This window comes from Sciurus carolinensis, chromosome 8, assembly GCF_902686445.1.
Source record: "Sciurus carolinensis chromosome 8, mSciCar1.2, whole genome shotgun sequence".
Taxonomy (NCBI): domain Eukaryota; kingdom Metazoa; phylum Chordata; class Mammalia; order Rodentia; family Sciuridae; genus Sciurus; species Sciurus carolinensis.
In genome coordinates this window covers 144,092,351-144,112,408 of record NC_062220.1, presented here as the reverse complement: position 1 = coordinate 144,112,408, position 20,058 = coordinate 144,092,351, and the positions used below count along the sequence as shown (strand labels likewise).

Here is a 20,058-nt window from a genome sequence, read left to right as displayed (position 1 = left end):
AGAGGAGGACGCAGAGCAGGAGGAGGACGCAGAGCAGGAGGACGGAGAGGAGGAGGAGGTCGCAGAGCAGGAGGAGGACGCAGAGCAGGAGGAGGAGGAGGAGGAAAACCAAGAAACGAAACCGAAACAAAGAGAGTCGCCACGGCTGAGCAGCGCCGGTGATCTGGGACCCGCCCTGCGCCTCTCCGAGCCCCGCGGGCCGGGCGGGACGCGAAGCCAGGCGGCATGGACGTGTACGGCACCGCGGCCGCCGCGCTCGACAGCCTGGTGGCCCGCCGCCTGCAGCCGTCGCCCGAGTTCGTGGGGGCCGCGCGGCGCGCGCTGGGCTCCCTGGACGCCGCCCTCAGGGAGCGCGGGGGCCGCCGAGGAGGCGCGGGGCCGGCGCTGCGGGTGCGGAGGACCATCAAGGTGAGCGGCCGGCCCGGGCGACCCGGGTGCTGGGGGCCTTCGCCGCTCCTGGCGCCTCTGAATGACCCTCCTGCCAGCTGAGCCCGGACTCAGCGTCCTGAGGACACGGAGCACGCCCTGCGGGTGGCTGCTTTCATTTTATTTATTTTTAAATTAAATTAAATTTTATTTTATTTTTTATTTTTATTTTTATTTTATTGGGGGTACCAGGGATTGAACTCAGGGGCGCTTAACCACTGAACCACTGAGCCACCTCCCCAGCCCTTTTTAAATATTTATTTAGAGACAGGGTCTCGCTGAGTTGCTTAGGGCCTCACTAAGTCGCTGAGGCTGCTTTGAGCTCACGATCCTCCTGCCTCAGCCTGGACGAGGAATCCAGAGTTTTAATCCCGGCCCCACCACACCTTAGCCGAGTGTCCTCAGCAAGTGACCTCACCTCGCTGAGCCTCTTTTTCTCATCTGTAAGGTGGGGCGATCTAAGTGTCGCTCACCGGGAAGATTTAGTGAGATAAGAGGCAGCTGTGGACGTCAATTCCCTAGTCCAGCCCCTGGCCGGGGGATGCCATTCCCCCAGAAAGGGCTGGATTGGGCTGTATGGGATGAGCCTGGGGCTTCTGGATGATGACCCCCAGAGGGGCCCCCTGCCCGGTCACCCCCACCAAAATGTTTCCAGTCATTGCCAAACGTCCCCCCGGACACAACTGCCTAGTCTTGGGACCCGCTATTTTAGACGTGCCCAGGAAAGGTGAGGGATCACACCAAGAGGAAAGGCGGGTGCAGGAAGTTCCCCTCTTCCTTTGCACAGGTCAGAAAGTCCTCACAACAAGAGCTTAGAGCCCAGGTCTCCCGTCAGGCAGGCCCTGCTTCTGCCGGCTTGGGGCCGGGAAGCGGGAGCGGGGGCTCCGGGTGGGAGCTCGCTCCTCCAGGGCGCCAGCCTGGTTCTTGCCATTTACTGGCTGGCAACTCACTGCACCCTCCGGGCCTCTGCCACGGGCGTGTCACCACATCCTGTCCCCTGCAGTGGGAAGCAAGATGTCAGGTGTCAGATGCCAGGACGGAGCAGAGGCTTGGGAGTTTCCTCCCCACGTCCTCAGGCTGGAAACTGTGCAGAGACACTGATCAGAAAGGGCTCAGAAATCCAATGAATCACGCCACAGTTTTGTACCCATCCTCAGCAAAGGGCTGAGCGAGGGTTCTGCAAACCACAGATTTGACCCACTAGTTTCCGGGGTTTCGTAGTAGTTGTTTGGGGTACTGGGGATTGAACCCAGAGGTGCTTAACACAGAGCCACATCCCCAGCCCTTCTTATTTTCTATTTTGAGACAGAGTCTTGCTAAGTTGCTGAGGCTGGCCTCCAACTTGTGATCCTCCTGCCTCAGCCTCCCGAGTCTCGGGATCACAGGCATAAACCGTCATGACCTTATGTGTTAAAACTGCTTCTTTTGAAAAACCAGACCTGGCTGTCCTGGCCCCATCCTTGTGGCTTCAAATGCCTGGAACTGGATGGCCACAGTCTCCACCCAGCCCAGCCGCCCCGCAGGGCAGGCGGACACCGCCTGGGAGAGTGGAGAATTCCCCGGGACTGTTTCCTCCGCAGGAAGGGGCCTACGGCCGGGGCACGGCTCTCAGGGGCGGCTGTGATTCTGAACTCGTCATCTTCCTCGACTGCTTCGAAAGCTACCAGGACCAGAGGGCCCGCCGCGCGGAGATCCTCAGGGAGATACTGGCGCTGCTGGACGCATGGTGGCCAGAGCCCATGCCTGGCCTGCACCTGCAGCGTCCCCAGCAGAACGCGGCCGGGGTCCTGCAGTTCCAGATGGCATCTGACGACCGGGAAAACTGGATGGACGTCACACTGGTGCCGGCCTTTGACGTCCTGGGTGAGGCGCGGTCCACCCCAGGGCGGGGAGGACCCCAGGATGGAGACAGGTCATCCCGGTCTGGCCCAGCCACCACCTTGCTGGTCGACCTGGGCAGGGCTCTGTCCCTCTCTGAATCTTACGCCTGGCACTCCCCCTCGTCTGCGTGGGGAACTGGTTCTGGAGCCCCGTTCTCCTCTATATCTTTATTTGGGGGGACAGGGACTCACGGTGTTGCCCAGGCTGGCCTCGAACTCAGGGACTTGGGCCTCTCCCTCTTTAGCCTCCCTGGCAGCTGGGGCCACAGATGGGCGCCACGGTGCCCAGCTCCCTGCACGCCCGGAACCACCTCTGGGTTACTTACCACGCCTAAGACAGTGCGCGTCTTACGGCAGCCCCTGTTGCTTGGCAACGGCTGTACACACCGTGATGTTGGGGGTGGAGGGCGTGGAAAAGCAGCCGGGAGCGTCAGCACCCTGCGATTTGATGTCAGATGTCTGTGATCCCTGAGGGCCGGATCCGCAGGTGCAGAACGTGTGCATGCGCAGGGCCAACCCCGCACCACCCGCCGTACCCCGCACACGTTCCCCACAGTGACCACTCCTTACCAATGCGTCGCCATGCTCAGGGCTTGACGTGGTTCCCTCTTACGCCCCACAACTGACCTCTGAGGGCTGTACTGATCCATCTTCTTGGGAAAACCAAGGCACAGAGACATACATTAACTCATCCAAAGCCACCCAGCAAGTAAAGGGCAGCAGCCACCTAAGGGATTGGGAGAGTGTTTACTTTTTCCAAGCCACGTCCCTTGGATGGCGTGCAGGGCGCCAAGGAAAAGGCACACCCTGCCTGGAAACGCCTGCTGGTTCCGAGTTCGGACCCTGCTTGCCGGCGGTGTGACTTGAGCAGAGCGTGGAGCCTCCATGCCTCGGTTTCCCCAGCTGTAAAGTTGGATGAGGACCCGGACTTGCCTCGTAGGGTTGCGGTGGGGATACGTGTGAGCCCTTCTGCCCCGTGCTCGGCCGCGGCTGGGGAACCGGACCCCTTGCCTTACTTCTTTCTGCCATAACGTCTCCTCTCCTGGGGCACTGGTTCATGAACCCCTGAGGAGCCAGCCGAGGGAGGACAGGCCGGGCGGGTTTCGGGACTCCTGACTGGCTGGAGGCAGCTCTGTCTCACCGTTTGGGTCGGCGGGGCCCCAGGGGCTCCAGGTCCAGGTGGGCAGAGGGGGCTCCCTCTACACCCTGGAGGGCAGGTCTTCCTCGGCTCCCTTCCCAGCCCCCCGATGCCCGTGCTGCCACCTCCCCTCCCACACCCAGGGCCCAGGAAGAGCCCCTCCTAACTCAGGGCCTTCTGTCCCCAGGGAAGCTCAGCTCTGGACTCAAACCCAAGCCTGCAGTCTACGCCACCCTCCTCGACAGTGGCGTCCGGGACGGCGAGCACGCGGCCTGCTTTGCAGAGCTTCGGAGGAACTTCGTGAACACTCGCCCAGTCAAACTGAAGAAGCTGATCCTGCTGGTGAAACACTGGTTCCGCCAGGTGAAGCTGCCAGCCAGGGTCCTGGCTCCAGATACTGGACGTCTTTGTTCATGTTTCCTAATACTGGATATCTTTTCTTATTTTTAATGACCCTTTATGGCCTCTTTCTGGAAAGTGCCTGTTCATGTCCTTTGTTCTTTTATACTTTTGTGGTTGTCTTCTTGTTGTTGATTCGTTGAAGCTCTTTCTATATTGTGGATGCTAATTCTTATTTACTTGATAGAGGGCGAATGGGTCTTCCTAGTCTGTGACTTGTATTTTTGCTTTGCTTAAAGGTCATTTGTTAGTGAAAGTATTCAAATGCAATCAGATGTATTCATCCTTTTTCTTAAATTACTTGTTCTTTCTGTGTCTTAAGTCTTTCCTTATCTTGATTTCCTAAAATGACTCTCCATGTTGCCTTCCAAAAGGTTCGTTTTTCACATTTAGGGCTTTGTCTGGTCTGGAAAGTTTTATATATGACATAAGGTAATGAGGAGTTTGTACGCTTCCTGTCCCAGCCTCGGGAACCCCCATCTGCCCCGTTCATGCTTATTGATAAACTCCGGTGAATGGAAGGAGGTGTGCCCCACTTGTGCCTGGAAACGAGGGACAAGTTCCCCCAAATCTTGAACCACATACCTGGGTCCCATCGGACGACTCATCATAGGCAGGTCTGGATGTGAGGAAGTCCTGATTCCAGTTCTGGCTCTGAGACTGATTTGCTGTGTGACCCTGGGCAACTTCCTAACCTCCTCTGGGCTTCTTCCTCTGCTTGTTCATGAAGGGTGCATCCGTCTTTCTCGGGTTCTTCCCACATCAATAGGATTCTTCAGGGACAGGAAACGCTCACAGCCTGGTGCTTTCATAGGGCCAACTAGCCAGCCTGCCCAGGTGCTAGAGGGTCCAGCATGATCTGGGTGCTGGGCACATGTGCACCCCGGCTTGTTTATCATACCCCAGAGAGATGGTGGCGGAGGAGCAGGGCTGCTGGGGCCGCTAGCCAGGCAGGTCACCTAGGAAGCCAGAGCGTCCCCGCTCGAGCTGCCCTGCCAGCCCAGAAGCTGGGACTCTGGCCACGGTGAGGAGCTGACCACTCCCCGGAACACGGAGCCCCAGATACACGGTGCAGGAACGGACGTCATGTGTCCGGATGGGCCCCGGGGCCAGGGACGGACAGAGACCTGACGGCCGCCCACCCCGCTCCAGATGGCGACCTGGCGCCCTCCTTGAGTCCCAGCTGTCCCATCTCTGCCCTCAGCCATCTGGCCAGCACCCCAGATCCGCCTCGCCTGTGTTTGGGGGACAGACAGTTCCAGGTCCTGCTGGCTCCTTTCTGGTGACCCCTAGTCCCTGGGAGAAGTGTCAGGTGCTCTTGGAGAGGTGTGGACCCGTCCCGCTCCTGTCCCAGGCTCAGCCTGCAGGGCCCCGGCCTGGGGACAAGCCCCAGCCACGTCCTGGGAGCTGCCCCCACCCCTCCTACCTGCCAGCGCTCCATCCCTCCTACAGGGGTTCCAGGAGGCGGCCCAGGGCGGCCCGCTGCCCCCCGTCTACGCCCTGGAGCTGCTGACCATCTTCGCCTGGGAGCAGGGCTGCGGGAAGGACGCCTTCAGCCTGGCCCAGGGGCTGCGGACCGTCCTGGGCTTGATCCAGCGGCACCAGCAGCTCTGTGTTTTCTGGACCGTCAACTACGGCTTCGAGGACCCTGCCGTCGGGACGTTCCTGCGGGGACAGCTGGGACGACCCAGGTGCGTCCTAACACCTGTCACCTGCGCTCCTTCCCTGAGCCTCACAGAGCTGACGAACAAGAATGGAACGGGGTTCTGCCTCAGATGACCCTGGGGTTACTGGGGGCACTTGTACAAAATCTAACAATACCTCGGCCACTTGGTGTGCGTGGGTCTGCTCTGCTGACGTAGAACAGGAACACGCTGATGAGCATCTATTAAGGGCACATGTCTGTGAAACCACCACCCAGGATGACAGTACTTCCAGCACCCCAGTGAGCCCCTCCTAGTCAGAGACACAACAAAGATAAATCCATTCTGATTTTCATCAGGACACTTTTCCCTGGTTTTAAATCTGATTGGAATAGAATCCTGCACGATGTCCTTTTGTGCCAGGTTTCTCTTTCTTAACATTAAGTCACTGAGAGCCATCCATTTAGTTGAATTCATTCTTTTACATTGCTGTATAGTATTCCACTGCAGGAACTTATGACAGTATGAAATCCATTTTATTGAAGATGGCGAGCTGGAGGACTTTCAGTTGGAAGCTATCAAAAATATGGCTGTTATAAACAGTCTTGTATGTGTCTTGATGCACATGCGTCTAATGGATGTACACCTAGGAACGGAATTGCTAAAGCACAGGGTATAACAGACTTCCCAGCAATGGTCCTTGCATGTTGGGATCTTAATACTCGGCCAGGGTTCAGAACCATGGTTCCGAGTTCATCTCCACAGCAGTCCATCAAAGTCAGCACGGTTATGCTCATATCCAAATGAGAAAACTGAGGCTCAGAGACGGAAATTCATCTGCCCCAGGTCACACAGCTGGATAATAGCAACGCTGGGATTGGAACCAGGTCTGCCTGAGGCCAGAGCCCTGATGACCTTCTTGCTAACGGGAACCTTGTCTCTCTGGAACCGCAGGCCTGTGATACTGGACCCCGCTGACCCCACATGGGACGTGGGCAGCGGCACAGCCTGGCACTGGGATGTGCTGGCCCGGGAGGCCCAGACCTGCTACCACCACCCGTGCTTCCTGGAGGCATCGGGGAGGCCCGTGCAGCCCTGGGAGGGGCTGGTGAGTTTCCCAGGACCCTTGGGGTTCTGAGCATCCACTAGGGCCAGGGGCCCTGTGAGGTGGCACTGGGGTGGGAAGGTGGGAGTGGCAGGCACGGAGGCCTCTGTCACCACAAGGCCCTGAGCACAAGGCCTGCTCCCCGGCTTCTCCACACCCACCATGGGGGTTCCCTGCCGTCTGTCCCCATAGCAAGGCGCCTTTTTCTAATCTGTCCAAAGGCACCACAGTGCCACGTCCCCTCCATGACCCTCGGTCACTCAAGTGAACAGAGGGACGGGGCAGCTGAGGGACGGAGGTGGGTGGACGTGGACACCCCTGTGCTGGGTGACGCACCTCCTCCAACCACCTTCCAGGGCCTTCCACGTGCTGGGCACTCAGATTTGGGACACCCCGTCCTGCGAGACCCTGCCCAAGAAATCCCTGGGGACAGCAGGAGCCTCGACGCCGTGCATCCAAAGGCCCAGAGCAGGCAGCCCGCAGGTCCAGCCCCGGACCCCGGCGGAAGGGCCAGCGACGCCCGGCCCGCACTGGGCGTGGCCTCGGCTCTGTCTCAGGTGCCGGCCAAGGAGCTGGACCGCTTCGTCCAGGACCACTTGACGCCCAGCCCCCAGTTCCAGGAGCAGGTGAAGAGGGCCATCGACGCCACCCTGCGCTGCCTGCGCGAGACCTGCGCCTACAAGCCCTCCAGAGTCATCAAGGTGAGACCCTTGGGGGACGCAGGGGCGGGAAGGGCCCGGACACCGGTCCACAAGACCCTCAGCGCGCGGCCACAAGACCCTCAGCGCGAGGCGCACGTCATCGCCACCGCCCAGCCAGGGCGCGCCTGCCCCGCAGGACAGCGCTAAGCTGGGGTCCGCAGATCGCTCAGCCTCAACGGTGTCGCAGAGCCCACGAGTGGAGGCTGCTCGCAGGTGGCACCCAGGCCGCGTGTCGCTCCATTAAGTGACGGCATTTGTTTTGTTTTGAAAGATATTTTTTTAAAAACTCTTAAAATAGGCAGATCACTTCTCCCCTGAGCCCAAAAGCCCCCTGGTTTCTGGGCGATGCAGCCGCGAGGGCTGCAGGGTCCGGCCCTGGGCGCCTCCAACTGGCTGGCCTCCGGGCGGCGTCTGCTCCTGGGACCCGAGGCCGCCTCGGCCCGGCCCTCCCTTCATGCTTGAGGCCCTGCGTCCAGGGTTCCCTCCTCACGGAGGCCGGGCCACGCAACTTCCCTGGAGCCTCCACCCAGAGCTCCTCTCTCTGCCCGAGGGCACCCCTCGGGAACCCGCCCCCTGCCCTGCCCGCCACCTCCCCAGCTGAAGGCGACTTCCAGCGCCCGGACCTCCGTCCGCCCAACGTAGCGAGTCCGCTGAAGCGGAGGAAGATCGAGGCCCGCAGGGCCCGGTGCAGCCGTGAATGGCTGCGGGAGAGACCACAGAGCACATCTGCTGGCCCGCTGGCTCCGGGACGGCATCTGCAGCTGCTGGTCCAGATGTGTGGTGGGCGCAGCTGATGCTGGACCTGAAGGTGTGGCGGTCGCCGGCTCCGCCCGACCGGCCAGGGCCTGCCTCTGCTGGGCTCCAGAGAAGGAGGCCCTGCAGGCAGATGCAGCTGGGACCCGTGCCGCCGGCCTGGACCCGCCACCAGCGGAGCCAATCTGGGCGCGGTTGCCGGGCCCCAGGTCTGAGCTCCTCTTCGCTCCGCAGGGCGGCTCCTTCGGCAGGGGCACCAACCTCCGGGGCGGCTGCGATGCTGAGCTCATCCTCTTCCTCAACTGCTTCAGCGACTTCAAGGACCAGGGGCCCCGCCGAGCGGAGATCGTCAAGGAGATGCGGACGCAGGTGGAATCGTGGTGGCAGGACCCGGTCCCTGGGCTGCGCCTTACGCTTCCTGAGCAGAACGGGCCTAGCGCTGGGCACTTCCGGCTGGTGTCCGCGGACCCAGAGAGCTGGGTGGACGTCAGCTTGCTGCCCGCCTTTGATGCCATGGGTGAGGGCGCCTGCGCCTGGGAGGGTGACCAAGACCCCTGGGGACCAGGGGCACGTAAAGGCACCACCTGCCATCCCTCTGGTGCTTCTGATCCTCCCACTTATCCAGGCACCGAAAACGGCTTTGCGATGACTCCTCGCGGGGTCAAATCCTAGGACTGTGCGGAGCTTTACCAAGATCTTAGTTATGAGAGGGTTCGGGGTAAAGGACACCGGAGCCACCGCCCACCACAGGCCCAAACTAACAATTCCTCAAATCTGCCCGGATTTGAACGGAAATTTCATGGTATCATTTCCTCCCTCGTTTTAGGGGATTTCGTTTTGTAACGTTTGAAAGTGAATCTTGGGTATTGTCAGTCTTAAGAAATGCAGTTTGGGTGGTTCTCAGGAGGCTGAGGCAGGAGGATTGCGGGATCAAAGCCAGCCTCTGCAATTTAGTGAGGCCCTCAGCAACTTAGGGAGACCCGGTCTCAAAATAAAAATAAAAAGGGCTGGGAATGTGGCTCAGTGGTTAAGTGTCCCTGGAATCAATCCTCGTGCTGAAAAAAAGAAGAAGTTACAGCATTAAGAAGCACTGTATGGCAGATGTTTGCTAGGCCTCATTTTTATCACCATTCAGGCCGGTATGTTTTGTGCTCTGAATTATGACATTATCATTTGCTCTTTGATCTGTGAATATTTGGAAGTGGGTTTCCAAATGAAGGTTATGAAGCTTTGTTCATTTATTTTCTTTTAGCATTTACTATTTTTAAAATGTTAGTGCAAGACTATATTTCATGAGATAACAATTATTGGTAATTTGCTGGAACTTTCCAGGTTTAGACTTTGGTTAAAAACCTCTGTGTTCACCTTCATACTTGAAGGATCTAATGGGTGTTTTCCCTCACAGTCTACTGCCCTGAGCTCTCTTCTTTCTGATGAGAAGTCTGCTGTCCCATTAATGCTCATTTCCTTATATACAATCTATTTTTGTTTGTATATGCTGACTTTTGCTTTTTTTTGTTTGTTTGTTTTGTTTTTTAATTTTCTTTGGGAGACTTGAGACTCTCTCTTGGTCCACAGTGTTGTTCAGTGTCTCTGATCCCTCTGTGCATGGTCTGCTCTGTATTCTGTTTGGACTCTGCAGTGCCTCCTGTGTCCAGGGACTCAGTCCTTCCTTTAGATTTGGGGAACTGCCTCCCATGTTCCTTGCCTCTCTCTCCCCGGTTTCCCTGTTCTCCGCGTTCTCTTTGACCCCCTGACTCTTTATCTCTAACCCTCCCAGCTCACCCTACCTGCCTCTCGGTTGCTCAGATCTGCTTTCCACTTGACTCTCTTCAAATGCGTCTAACTGGCTACCTAGCCTTAAGTTAAAAAATTTTTTTCAACAACTTCATTTTTCATTTCTAGAAGTTCCACTTGGTTCTTTCCAAAATCAAGCTGTTACCTGCTTGGAAGCTTCAGTTCTTTCACTGGAGTTAAGTTTACTCTTATTTCTTGGATCACTTTAAACATGCTCAGTGTCTCCCACTGTCCTGTGATAACAAATTGTTTTGTTGCTAAGTCTCCTGACTCTCCTTTCCCCATGCCCCCAACCCCCAGCTGGATCATTTCCTCATGTGGGTTGTAATTTTTTATACTGAAAACTTTATTGTATGGAACTTTTACTTTCTTTCCTTTTCCTCTGGAAGTTCCTTCTGCTGAGAGTTGAAGAAATATCACCCACGGGACCCAATTCACATTTTGCCTCCAGCTGGCCTCCAAGGGCCTCACTCATTCCCAAGCAGGCTCAGGTGGCGATTCCACAGCCTGGGGCTTCCCCACCATGCTATCAATTTGGGTTTCACACCTGCATCTAGCACTGGATTGGGGCTCAGTTTCTCCTGGGGGACTTTTCTTCCCTGTCCCCACCCAGAGTCCTAGGAGTCTCTCTCTGTTGGTGGTGACTTTTCTTAGACATTTTTCATGCAGAAAGGCCAGCCTTTCTTTGATTCCAGAGATTGGCCTTACAAAGGAGAGGGCTGGGGCTCACTTCCAGTCTCCTCTCTGTTCCTTGATTTTTTCTTCTGAGTGATCACAAGAATAGCAGTAATTAATGCTTATTGAATTCATGATGTTTTTAAAGCAGTTTGGAGCACTTTACACTTAGATTTCATTCGCTTCTTCTAATAGCCTTACAAGGTGACTGCTGCTTATGATCCCCCTTACAGATGAGGAAACTTGAGACCCAAAGAGGCAAATAACACAGCTTGGATTTAAACCCAGGCCTGTCTATATTGGAAACTCATTCCCTTAACTTCCTTGTGACACACCTTTTCTGGGGAGGAGGTCAAGATTTACCCCCTTACACAGTAGGTGGATTAGTGAAAATTACTGGAGTACCAAATGAGGGGCTGGGGTTGTGGCTCCGTGGTAGAGCGCGGACCTAGCCCATGTGGGGCACTGGATTCAATCCTCAGCACCACATAAAAATAAAGGTTTTGCCCGTCTACAACTAAACAAGTACTTTTTAAAACAATAGTTGTGTTATCCAATATTGCAGTATATTATTATTGATTGCAATGTCACATAACTAACGTGGAAGTTAATTGCACTAATGGGCGTCAGCAACTGCACCAATGGTGCGCGGATGGGACGCTGCGCGCTGCAGGCCTCATTCGGAGTTGCACACCGAGCGTTTCCTCTCCTCCAGGGCAGCTCGGATCTGACGCCAAGCCCCAGCCCCAGGTGTACAGGACCCTCCTCAACAGCGGCGGCCGTGACGGCGAGCACGCGGCCTGCTTCGCGCAGCTGCGCAGGGACTTCGTGAACAGGAGCCCCACCAAGCTCAAGAACCTCATCCTGCTGGTGAAGCACTGGTACCGCCACGTGAGTGCCCTCGCTCCTCCCCGGAAGCGGTGCCGTCATGACCACCGCCTGGGCCAATCAGCTCCTACCATGTGCAGACACCGCCCCCTCCTCTGTTTTCCATTGGCCAGCCCGAGCGGAAGGACCGCCTCCCGCTCCTCCCCAGATCCAGAAGTCCCTCGATTTTTCCTCCGTCAGGTGTTAGGCCCTCCCTTATGTAGCTGGGCTGCCCAGTTCCCGTCCTTCACCTGGGTTTCAATCCCCTCCTCACACTCCTGGTGACTTCCCTGCGCCTTCCCACCCCAAACCTGTGCACCTGCCGTGCTGCCCACCATTCGTCTTCCACAAGCTGTCCTAATTTGAGCGCCCTTGGATTCTTCTTACGATGCCACCTGGCATGCGCATGCGCCTTCAGCAACTCCCCCGAGCACCTGCTGCTAACCTTGGGGTGCCTGTTGGGGTGCCTGGATGGATCCGCAGCCCCCGTTGCTGTACAACTTCCAGACTCCCAGAAAAGAGATGCCAGAGGCCGCGTCTGAGCTCGCAGCCTCACTGTGGGACCTTGAACCAGTCACTGCCCTTCTCTGATCCTCAGTGTACTGACCGTAAAGCATAAAGCACCAGCCAGGCCGCCCTCGAGATCCTGTTCCTTCTGTGTGATGTTTACATAGCCCTTCCCCAGCACTTAGGACCGGCGCAAGCATGCCGTGGGGCCATGCCCTGATCTTTGGTTGACCTTCTGTGACAGGTTGCAGCTCAGAATGAAGGACAGGCAGCCCATACCTCTCTGCCTCCAGCCTACGCCCTGGAGCTGCTGACCATCTTCGCCTGGGAGCAGGGCTGCGGGAAGGACGCCTTCAGCCTGGCCCAGGGGCTGCGGACCGTCCTGGGCTTGATCCAGCGGCACCAGCAGCTCTGTGTTTTCTGGACCGTCAACTACGGCTTCGAGGACCCTGCCGTCGGGACGTTCCTGCGGGGACAGCTGGGACGACCCAGGTGCGTCCTAACACCTGTCACCTGCGCTCCTTCCCTGAGCCTCACAGAGCTGACGAACAAGAATGGAACGGGGTTCTGCCTCAGATGACCCTGGGGTTACTGGGGGCACTTGTAAAAAATCTAACAATACCTCGGCCACTTGGTGCGCGTGGGTCTGCTCTGCTGACGTAGAACAGGAACACGCTGATGAGCATCTATTAAGGGCACATGTCTGTGAAACTACCACCCAGGATGACAGTACTTCCAGCACCCCAGTGAGCCCCTCCTAGTCAGTGACACAACAAAGATAAATCCATTCTGATTTTCATCAGGACACTTTTCCCTGGTTTTAAATCTGATTGGAATAGAATCCTGCACGATGTCCTTTTGTGCCAGGTTTCTCTTTCTTAACATTAAGTCACTGAGAGCCACCCATTTAGTTGAATTCATTCTTTTACATTGCAGTATAGTATTCCACTGCAGGAACATATGACAGTATGATTTCCATTTTATTGAAGATGGCGAGCTGGACTGCTTTCAGTTGGAAGCTATCAAAAATATGGCTGTTATAAACAGTCCTGTATGCGTCTTGATGCACATGCGTCTAATGGATGTACACCTAGGAACGGAATTGCTAAAGCACAGGGTATAACAGACTTCCCAGCAATGGTCCTTGCATGTTGGGATCTTAATACTCGGCCAGGGTTCAGAACCATGGCTCCGAGTTCATCTCCACAGCAGTCCATCAAAGTCAGCACTGTTATGCTCATTTCCAAATGAGACAACTGAGGTTCAGAGAAGGAAATTCATCTGCCCCAGGTCACACAGCTGGATAATAGCAACGCTGGGATTGGAACCAGGTCTGCCTGAGGCCAGAGCCCTGATGACCTTCTTGCTAACGGGAACCTTGTCTCTCTGGAACTGCAGGCCTGTGATACTGGACCCCGCTGACCCCACATGGGACGTGGGCAGCGGCACAGCCTGGCACTGGGATGTGCTGGCCCGGGAGGCCCAGACCTGCTACCACCACCCGTGCTTCCTGGAGGCATCGGGGGAGGCCCGTGCAGCCCTGGGAGGGGCTGGTGAGTTTCCCAGGACCCTGGGGTTCTGAGCATCCACTAGGGCCAGGGGCCCTGTGAGGTGGCACTGGGGTGGGAAGGTGGGAGTGGCAGGCACGGAGGCCTCTCGTCACCACAAGGCCCTGAGCACAAGGCCTGCTCCCCGGCTTCTCCACAACCACCATGGGGGGGTTCCATGCCGTCTGTCCCCATAGCAAGGCGCCTTTTTCTAATCTGTCCAAAGGCACCACAGTGCCACGTCCCCTCCATGACCCTCGGTCACTCAAGTGAACAGAGGGACGGGCAGCTGAGGGACGGAGGTGGGTGGACGTGGACACCCCTGTGCTGGGTGACGCACCTCCTCCAACCACCTTCCAGGGCCTTCCACGTGCTGGGCACTCAGATTTGGGACACCCCGTCCTGCGAGACCCTGCCCAAGAAATCCCTGGGGACAGCAGGAGCCTCGACGCCGTGCATCCAAAGGCCCAGAGCAGGCAGCCCGCAGGTCCAGCCCCGGACCCCGGCGGAAGGGCCAGCGACGCCCGGCCCGCACTGGGCGTGGCCTCGGCTCTGTCTCAGGTGCCGGCCAAGGAGCTGGACCGCTTCGTCCAGGACCACTTGACGCCCAGCCCCCAGTTCCAGGAGCAGGTGAAGAGGGCCATCGACGCCACCCTGCGCTGCCTGCGCGAGACCTGCGCCTACAAGCCCTCCAGAGTCATCAAGGTGAGACCCTCGGGGGACACAGGGGCGGGAAGGGCCAACGGTCCACAAGACCTCAGCGCGCGGCCACAAGACCCTCAGCGCGAGGCGCACGTCATCGCCACCGCCCAGCCAGGGCGCGCCTGCCCCGCAGGACAGCGCTAAGCTGGGGTCCGCAGATCGCTCCAGCCTCAACGGTGTCGCAGAGCCCACGAGTGGAGGCTGCTCGCAGGTGGGACCCAGGCCGCATGTCGCTCCATTAAGTGACGGCATTTGTTTTGTTGTCAATGATTATTTTTTAAAAACTCTTAAAATAGGCAGATCACTTCTCCCCTGAGCCCAAAAGCCCCCTGGTTTCTGGGCGATGCAGCCGCGAGGGCTGCAGGGTCCGGCCCTGGGCGCCTCCCAGCTGGCTGGCCTCCGGGCGGCGTCTGCTCCTGGGACCCGAGGCCGCCTCGGCCCGGCCCTCCCGTCATGCTTGAGGCCCTGCGTCCAGGGTTCCCTCCTCACGGAGGCCGGGCCACGCAACTTCCCTGGAGCCTCCACCCAGAGCTCCTCTCTCTGCCCGAGGGCACCCCTCGGGAACCCGCCCCCTGCCCTGCCCGCCACCTCCCCAGCTGAAGGCGACTTCCAGCGCCGGGACCTCCGTCCGCCCAACGTAGCGAGTCCGCTGAAGCGGAGGAAGATCGAGGCCCGCAGGGCCCGGTGCAGCCGTGAATGGCTGCGGGAGAGACCACAGAGCACATCTGCTGGCGCGCTGGCTCCGGGACGGCATCTGCAGCTGCTGGTCCAGATGTGTGGTGGGCGCAGCTGATGCTGGACCTGAAGGTGTGGCGGTCGCCGGCTCCGCCCGACCGGCCAGGGCCTGCCTCTGCTGGGCTCCAGAGAAGGAGGCCCTGCAGGCAGATGCAGCTGGGACCCGTGCCGCCGGCCTGGACCCGCCACCAGCGGAGCCAATCTGGGCGCGGTTGCTGGGCCCCAGGTCTGAGCTCCTCTTTCGCTCCGCAGGGCGGCTCCTTCGGCAGGGGCACCAACCTCCGGGGCGGCTGCGATGCTGAGCTCATCCTCTTCCTCAACTGCTTCAGCGACTTCAAGGACCAGGGGCCCCGCCGAGCGGAGATCGTCAAGGAGATGCGGACGCAGGTGGAATCGTGGTGGCAGGACCCGGTCCCTGGGCTGCGCCTTACGCTCCTGAGCAGAACGGGCCTAGCGCTGGGCACTTCCGGCTGGTGTCCGCGGACCCAGAGAGCTGGGTGGACGTCAGCTTGCTGCCCGCCTTTGATGCCAGTGGGTGAGGGCGCCTGCGCCTGGGAGGGTGACCGAAGACCCCTGGGGACCAGGGGCACGTAAAGGCGCCACCTGCCATCCCTCTGGTGCTTCTGATGCTCCCACTTAACCAGGCACCGAAAACGGCTTTGCCATGTCTCCCGCGGGGTCAAATCCTAGGACTATGCGGAGCTTACCAAGATCTTAGTTATGAGAGGGTTCGGGCTAAAGGACACCGGAGCCACCGCCCACCACAGGCCCAAACTAACAATTCCCCAAATCTGCCCGGATTTGAACGGAAATTTCATGGTATCATTTCCTCCCTCGTTTTAGGGGATTTCGTTTTGTAACGTTTGAAAGTGAATCTTGGGTATTGTCAGTCTTAAGAAATGCAGTTTGGGTGGTTCTCAGGAGGCTGAGGCAGGAGGATTGCGGGATCAAAGCCAGCCTCTGTAATTTAGTGAGGCCCTCAGCAACTTAGGGAGACCCGGTCTCAAAATAAAAAATAAAAAGGGCTGGGAATGTGGCTCAGTGGTTAAGTGTCCCTGGAATCAATCCTCGTGCTGAAAAAAAGAAGAAGTTACAGCATTAAGAAGCACTGTATGGCAGATGTTTGCTAGGCCTCATTTTTATCACCATTCAGGCCGGTATGTTTTGTGCTCTGAATTATGACATTATCATTTGCTCTTTGATCTGTGAATATTTGGAAGTTGGTTTCCAAATGAAGGTTTTGAAGCTTTGTTCATTTATTTTCTTTTAGCATTTACTATTTTTAAAATGTTAGTGCAAGACTATATTTCATGAGATAACAATTATTGGTAATTTGCTGGAACTTTCCAGGTTTAGACTTTGGTTAAAAACCTCTGTGTTCACCTTCATACTTGAAGGATCTAATGGGTGCTTTCCCTCACAGTCTACTGCCCTGAGCTCTCTTCTTTCTGATGAGAAGTCTGCTGTCCCATTAATGCTCATTTCCTTATATACAATCTATTTTTGTTTGTATATGCTGACTTTTGCTTTTTTTTTGTTTCTTTGTTTTGTTTTTTAATTTTCTTTGGGAGACTTTGAGACTCTCTCTTGGTCCACAGTGTTGTTCAGTGTCTCTGATCCCTCTGTGCATGGACTGCTCTGTATTCTGTTTGGACTCTGCAGTGCCTCCTGTGTCCAGGGACTCAGTCCTTCCTTTAGATTTGGGGAACTGCCTCCCATGTTCCTTGCCTCTCTCTCCCCGGTTTCCCTGTTCTCCGCGTTCTCTTTGACCCCCTGACTCTTATCTCTAACCCTCCCAGCTCACCCTACCTGCCTCTCGGTTGCTCAGATCTGCTTTCCACTTGACTCTCTTCAAATGCGTCTAACTGGCTACCTAGCCTTAAGTTAAAAAATTTTTTTCAACAACTTCATTTTTCATTTCTAGAAGTTCCACTTGGTTCTTTCCAAAATCAAGCTGTTACCTGCTTGGAAGCTTCAGTTCTTTCACTGGAGTTAAGTTTACTCTTATTTCTTGGATCACTTTAAACATGCTCAGTGTCTCCCACTGTCCTGTGATAACAAATTGTTTTGTTGCTAAGTCTCCTGACTCTCCTTTCCCCATGCCCCAACCCCCAGCTGGATCATTTCCTCATGTGGGTTGTAATTTTTTATACTGAAAACTTTATTGTATGGAACTTTTACTTTCTTTCCTTTCCTCTGGAAGTTCCTTCTGCTGAGAGTTGAAGAAATATCACCCACGGGACCCAATTCATATTTTGCCTCCAGCTGGCCTCCAAGGGCCTCACTCATTCCCAAGCAGGCTCAGGTGGCGATTCCACAGCCTGGGGCTTCCCCACCATGCTATCAATTTGGGTTTCAACACCTGCATCTAGCACTGGATTGGGGCTCAGTTTCTCCTGGGGGACTTTTCTTCCCTGTCCCCACCCAGAGTCCTAGGAGTCTCTCTCTGTTGGTGGTGACTTTTCTTAGACATTTTTCATGCAGAAAGGCCAGCCTTTCTTTGATTCCAGAGATTGGCCTTACAAAGGAGAGGGCTGGGGCTCACTTCCAGTCTCCTCTCTGTTCCTGATTTTTTTTTTTCTTCTGAGTGATGACATGAATAATAGCAGTAATTAATGCTTATTGAATTCATGATGTTTTTAAAGCAGTTGGAGCACTTTACACTTAGATTTCATTCGCTTCTTCTAATAGCCTTACAAGGTGACTGCTGCTTATGATCCCCTTACAGATGAGGAAACTTGAGACCCAAAGAGGCAAATAACACAGCTTGGATTTAAACCCAGGCCTGTCTATATTGGAAACTCATTCCCTTAACTTCCTTGTGACACACCTTTTCTGGGGAGGAGGTCAAGATTTACCCCCTTACACAGTAGGTGGATTAGTGAAAATTACTGGAGTACCAAATGAGGGGCTGGGGTTGTGGCTACCGTGGTAGAGCGCGGACTAGCCCATGTGGGGGCACTGGATTCAATCCTCAGCACCACATAAAAATAAAGGTTTTGCCCGTCTACAACTAAACAAGTACTTTTTAAAACAATAGTTGTGTTATCCAATATTGCAGTATATTATTATTGATTGCAATGTCACATAACTAACGTGGAAGTTAATTGCACTAATGGGCGTCAGCAACTGCACCAATGGTGCGCGGATGGGACGCTGCGCGCTGCAGGCCTCATTCGGAGTTGCACACCGAGCGTTTCCTCTCCTCCAGGGCAGCTCGGATCTGACGCCAAGCCCCAGCCCCAGGTGTACTGGACCCTCCTCAACAGCGGCGGCCGTGACGGCGAGCACGCGGCCTGCTTCGCGCAGCTGCGCAGGGACTTCGTGAACAGGAGTCCCACCAAGCTCAAGAACCTCATCCTGCTGGTGAAGCACTGGTACCGCCACGTGAGTGCCCTCGCTCCTCCCCGGAAGCGGTGCCGTCATGACCACCGCCTGGGCCAATCAGCTCCTACCATGTGCAGACACCGCCCCCTCCTCTGTTTTCCATTGGCCAGCCCGAGCAGAAGGACCGCCTCCCGCTCCTCCCTTTCCTGCCCAGATCCAGAAGTCCCTCGATTTTTCCTCCGTCAGGTGTTAGGCCCTCCCTTATGTAGCTTGGCTGCCCAGTCCCCGTCCTTCACCTGGGTTTCAATCCCCTCCTCACACTCCTGGTGACTTCCCTGCGCCTTCCCACCCCAAACCTGTGCACCTGCCGTGCTGCCCACCATTCGTCTTCCACAAGCTGTCCTAATTTGAGCGCCCTTGGATTCTTCTTACGATGCCACCTGGCATGCGCATGCGCCTTCAGCAACTCCCCCGAGCACCTGCTGCTAACCTTGGGTGCCTGTTGGGGTGCCTGGATGGATCCGCAGCCCCGTTGCTGTACAACTTCCAGACTCCCAGAAAAGAGATGCCAGAGGCCGCGTCTGAGCTCGCAGCCTCACTGTGGGACCTTGAACCAGTCACTGCCCTTCTCTGATCCTCAGTGTACTGACCGTAAAGCATAAAGCACCAGCCAGGCCGCCCTCGAGATCCTGTTCCTTCTGTGTGATGTTTACATAGCCCTTCCCCAGCACTTAGGACCGGCCCAAGCATGCCGTGGGGCCGTGCCCTGATCTTTGGTTGACCTTCTGTGACAGGTTGCAGCTCAGAATGAAGGACAGGCAGCCCATACCTCTCTGCCTCCAGCCTACGCCCTGGAGCTGCTGACCATCTTCGCCTGGGAGCAGGGCTCTAACAGTCACAGTTTCAACATGGCCCAGGGCCTGCGGACTGTCCTGGGGCTTGTGCAGCAATATCAGGACCTTTGTGTGTACTGGACAGACTACTATGGCATCGAGGACCCAGCTCTGAGAACACACCTTCTTGGCCAGCTTAGGAAACCCAGGTGCACACCACCTCCGGTGCCTGCCTTCTGTCCACTCTCTCCTGGAGTCTGTGTCCAGGAGGGCTCTTGGGTGGGCTTTGGGTCTCCAGTCCTGCCCCTCATTTTCTTGCCTCTGACCTCTGATGGGAAAGTGTTAGGGTTAGGGTTAGGGCACCCAGGCACCCCAGGGAAAACCAGGGCTGCTCTTATTAGCGCAATAGAAGGCCGTAACTCAAGTGAGGGCCTCAGGAGCTTTCTGACCAAGGCAGCCGGTTGGGGCTCCTCCTGAATTTGGGCAGTATGAGGTTAACCCTGTAGTCTGGATCCTCTTCCCTGACCCTCACATCCCTTCCCAGACCCTCTGCATTCCTGACCACCTGTCCCCCAACTCTGTCCCCAGGCCTCTAATCCTGGATCCTGCTGACCCCACCTGGAACGTGGGCCAGGGCAGCTGGGAGCCTTTGGCCCAGAGCGCGGCAGCCCTGGAGACCCAGGCCTGCCTTATGGTGGGGACGGGACACCTGTGCAGCCCTGGGGACGTGCTGGTACGAGGCAGGCCCTGGGGGGGGCATGGTTGGGTCCCCTGCCTGGTGCATCCCCAGCTCTGGAGTGTTGGCTGGTGGTGGTCACCACGGTCCCCTTTCCTGGAGAGTGGACCTCCAGGAGCAGCACAGCTTGCTACTTCCCCACCAGTGCCTGAGGGACACAGGGTACAAAGACCCCACCTTTGTCTCAAGGTGGGACCAACTCTGTGAAATGGGTCACAGTCCCAGGTCCCTGGGGATCAGGCACGAGCTCATCTCCTTCCCACACCCTTATCATGCCACCTTGTCCC

General features: G+C 56.5%; 2 protein-coding genes across 2 annotated transcripts in view; both read left to right on the top strand.

Annotated features, from left to right (window-relative positions):
- Positions 1-71: 71 nt before the first annotated feature.
- On the top strand, positions 72-5,284 carry LOC124991785 (2'-5'-oligoadenylate synthase 3-like). The gene is made up of 3 exons (XM_047562570.1): positions 72-408; positions 2,007-2,289; positions 3,632-5,284. The coding sequence occupies exons 1-3, from the start codon at positions 226-228 to the stop codon at positions 3,892-3,894; spliced, it is 729 nt and encodes a 242-aa protein (XP_047418526.1). The 5' UTR covers positions 72-225; the 3' UTR covers positions 3,895-5,284.
- A 6,962-nt stretch (positions 5,285-12,246) lies between these two features.
- LOC124991536 (uncharacterized) overlaps positions 12,247-20,058 on the top strand; it is a 32,822-nt gene continuing 25,010 nt past the window's right edge. Inside the window, 5 exon segments of the mRNA XM_047562200.1 lie at positions 12,247-12,383; positions 13,290-13,444; positions 13,799-14,143; positions 18,997-19,244; positions 19,624-19,768. Coding sequence (XP_047418156.1) covers positions 13,355-13,444; positions 13,799-14,143; positions 18,997-19,244; positions 19,624-19,768 — 828 coding nt within the window. The 5' untranslated portion in view covers positions 12,247-12,383; positions 13,290-13,354.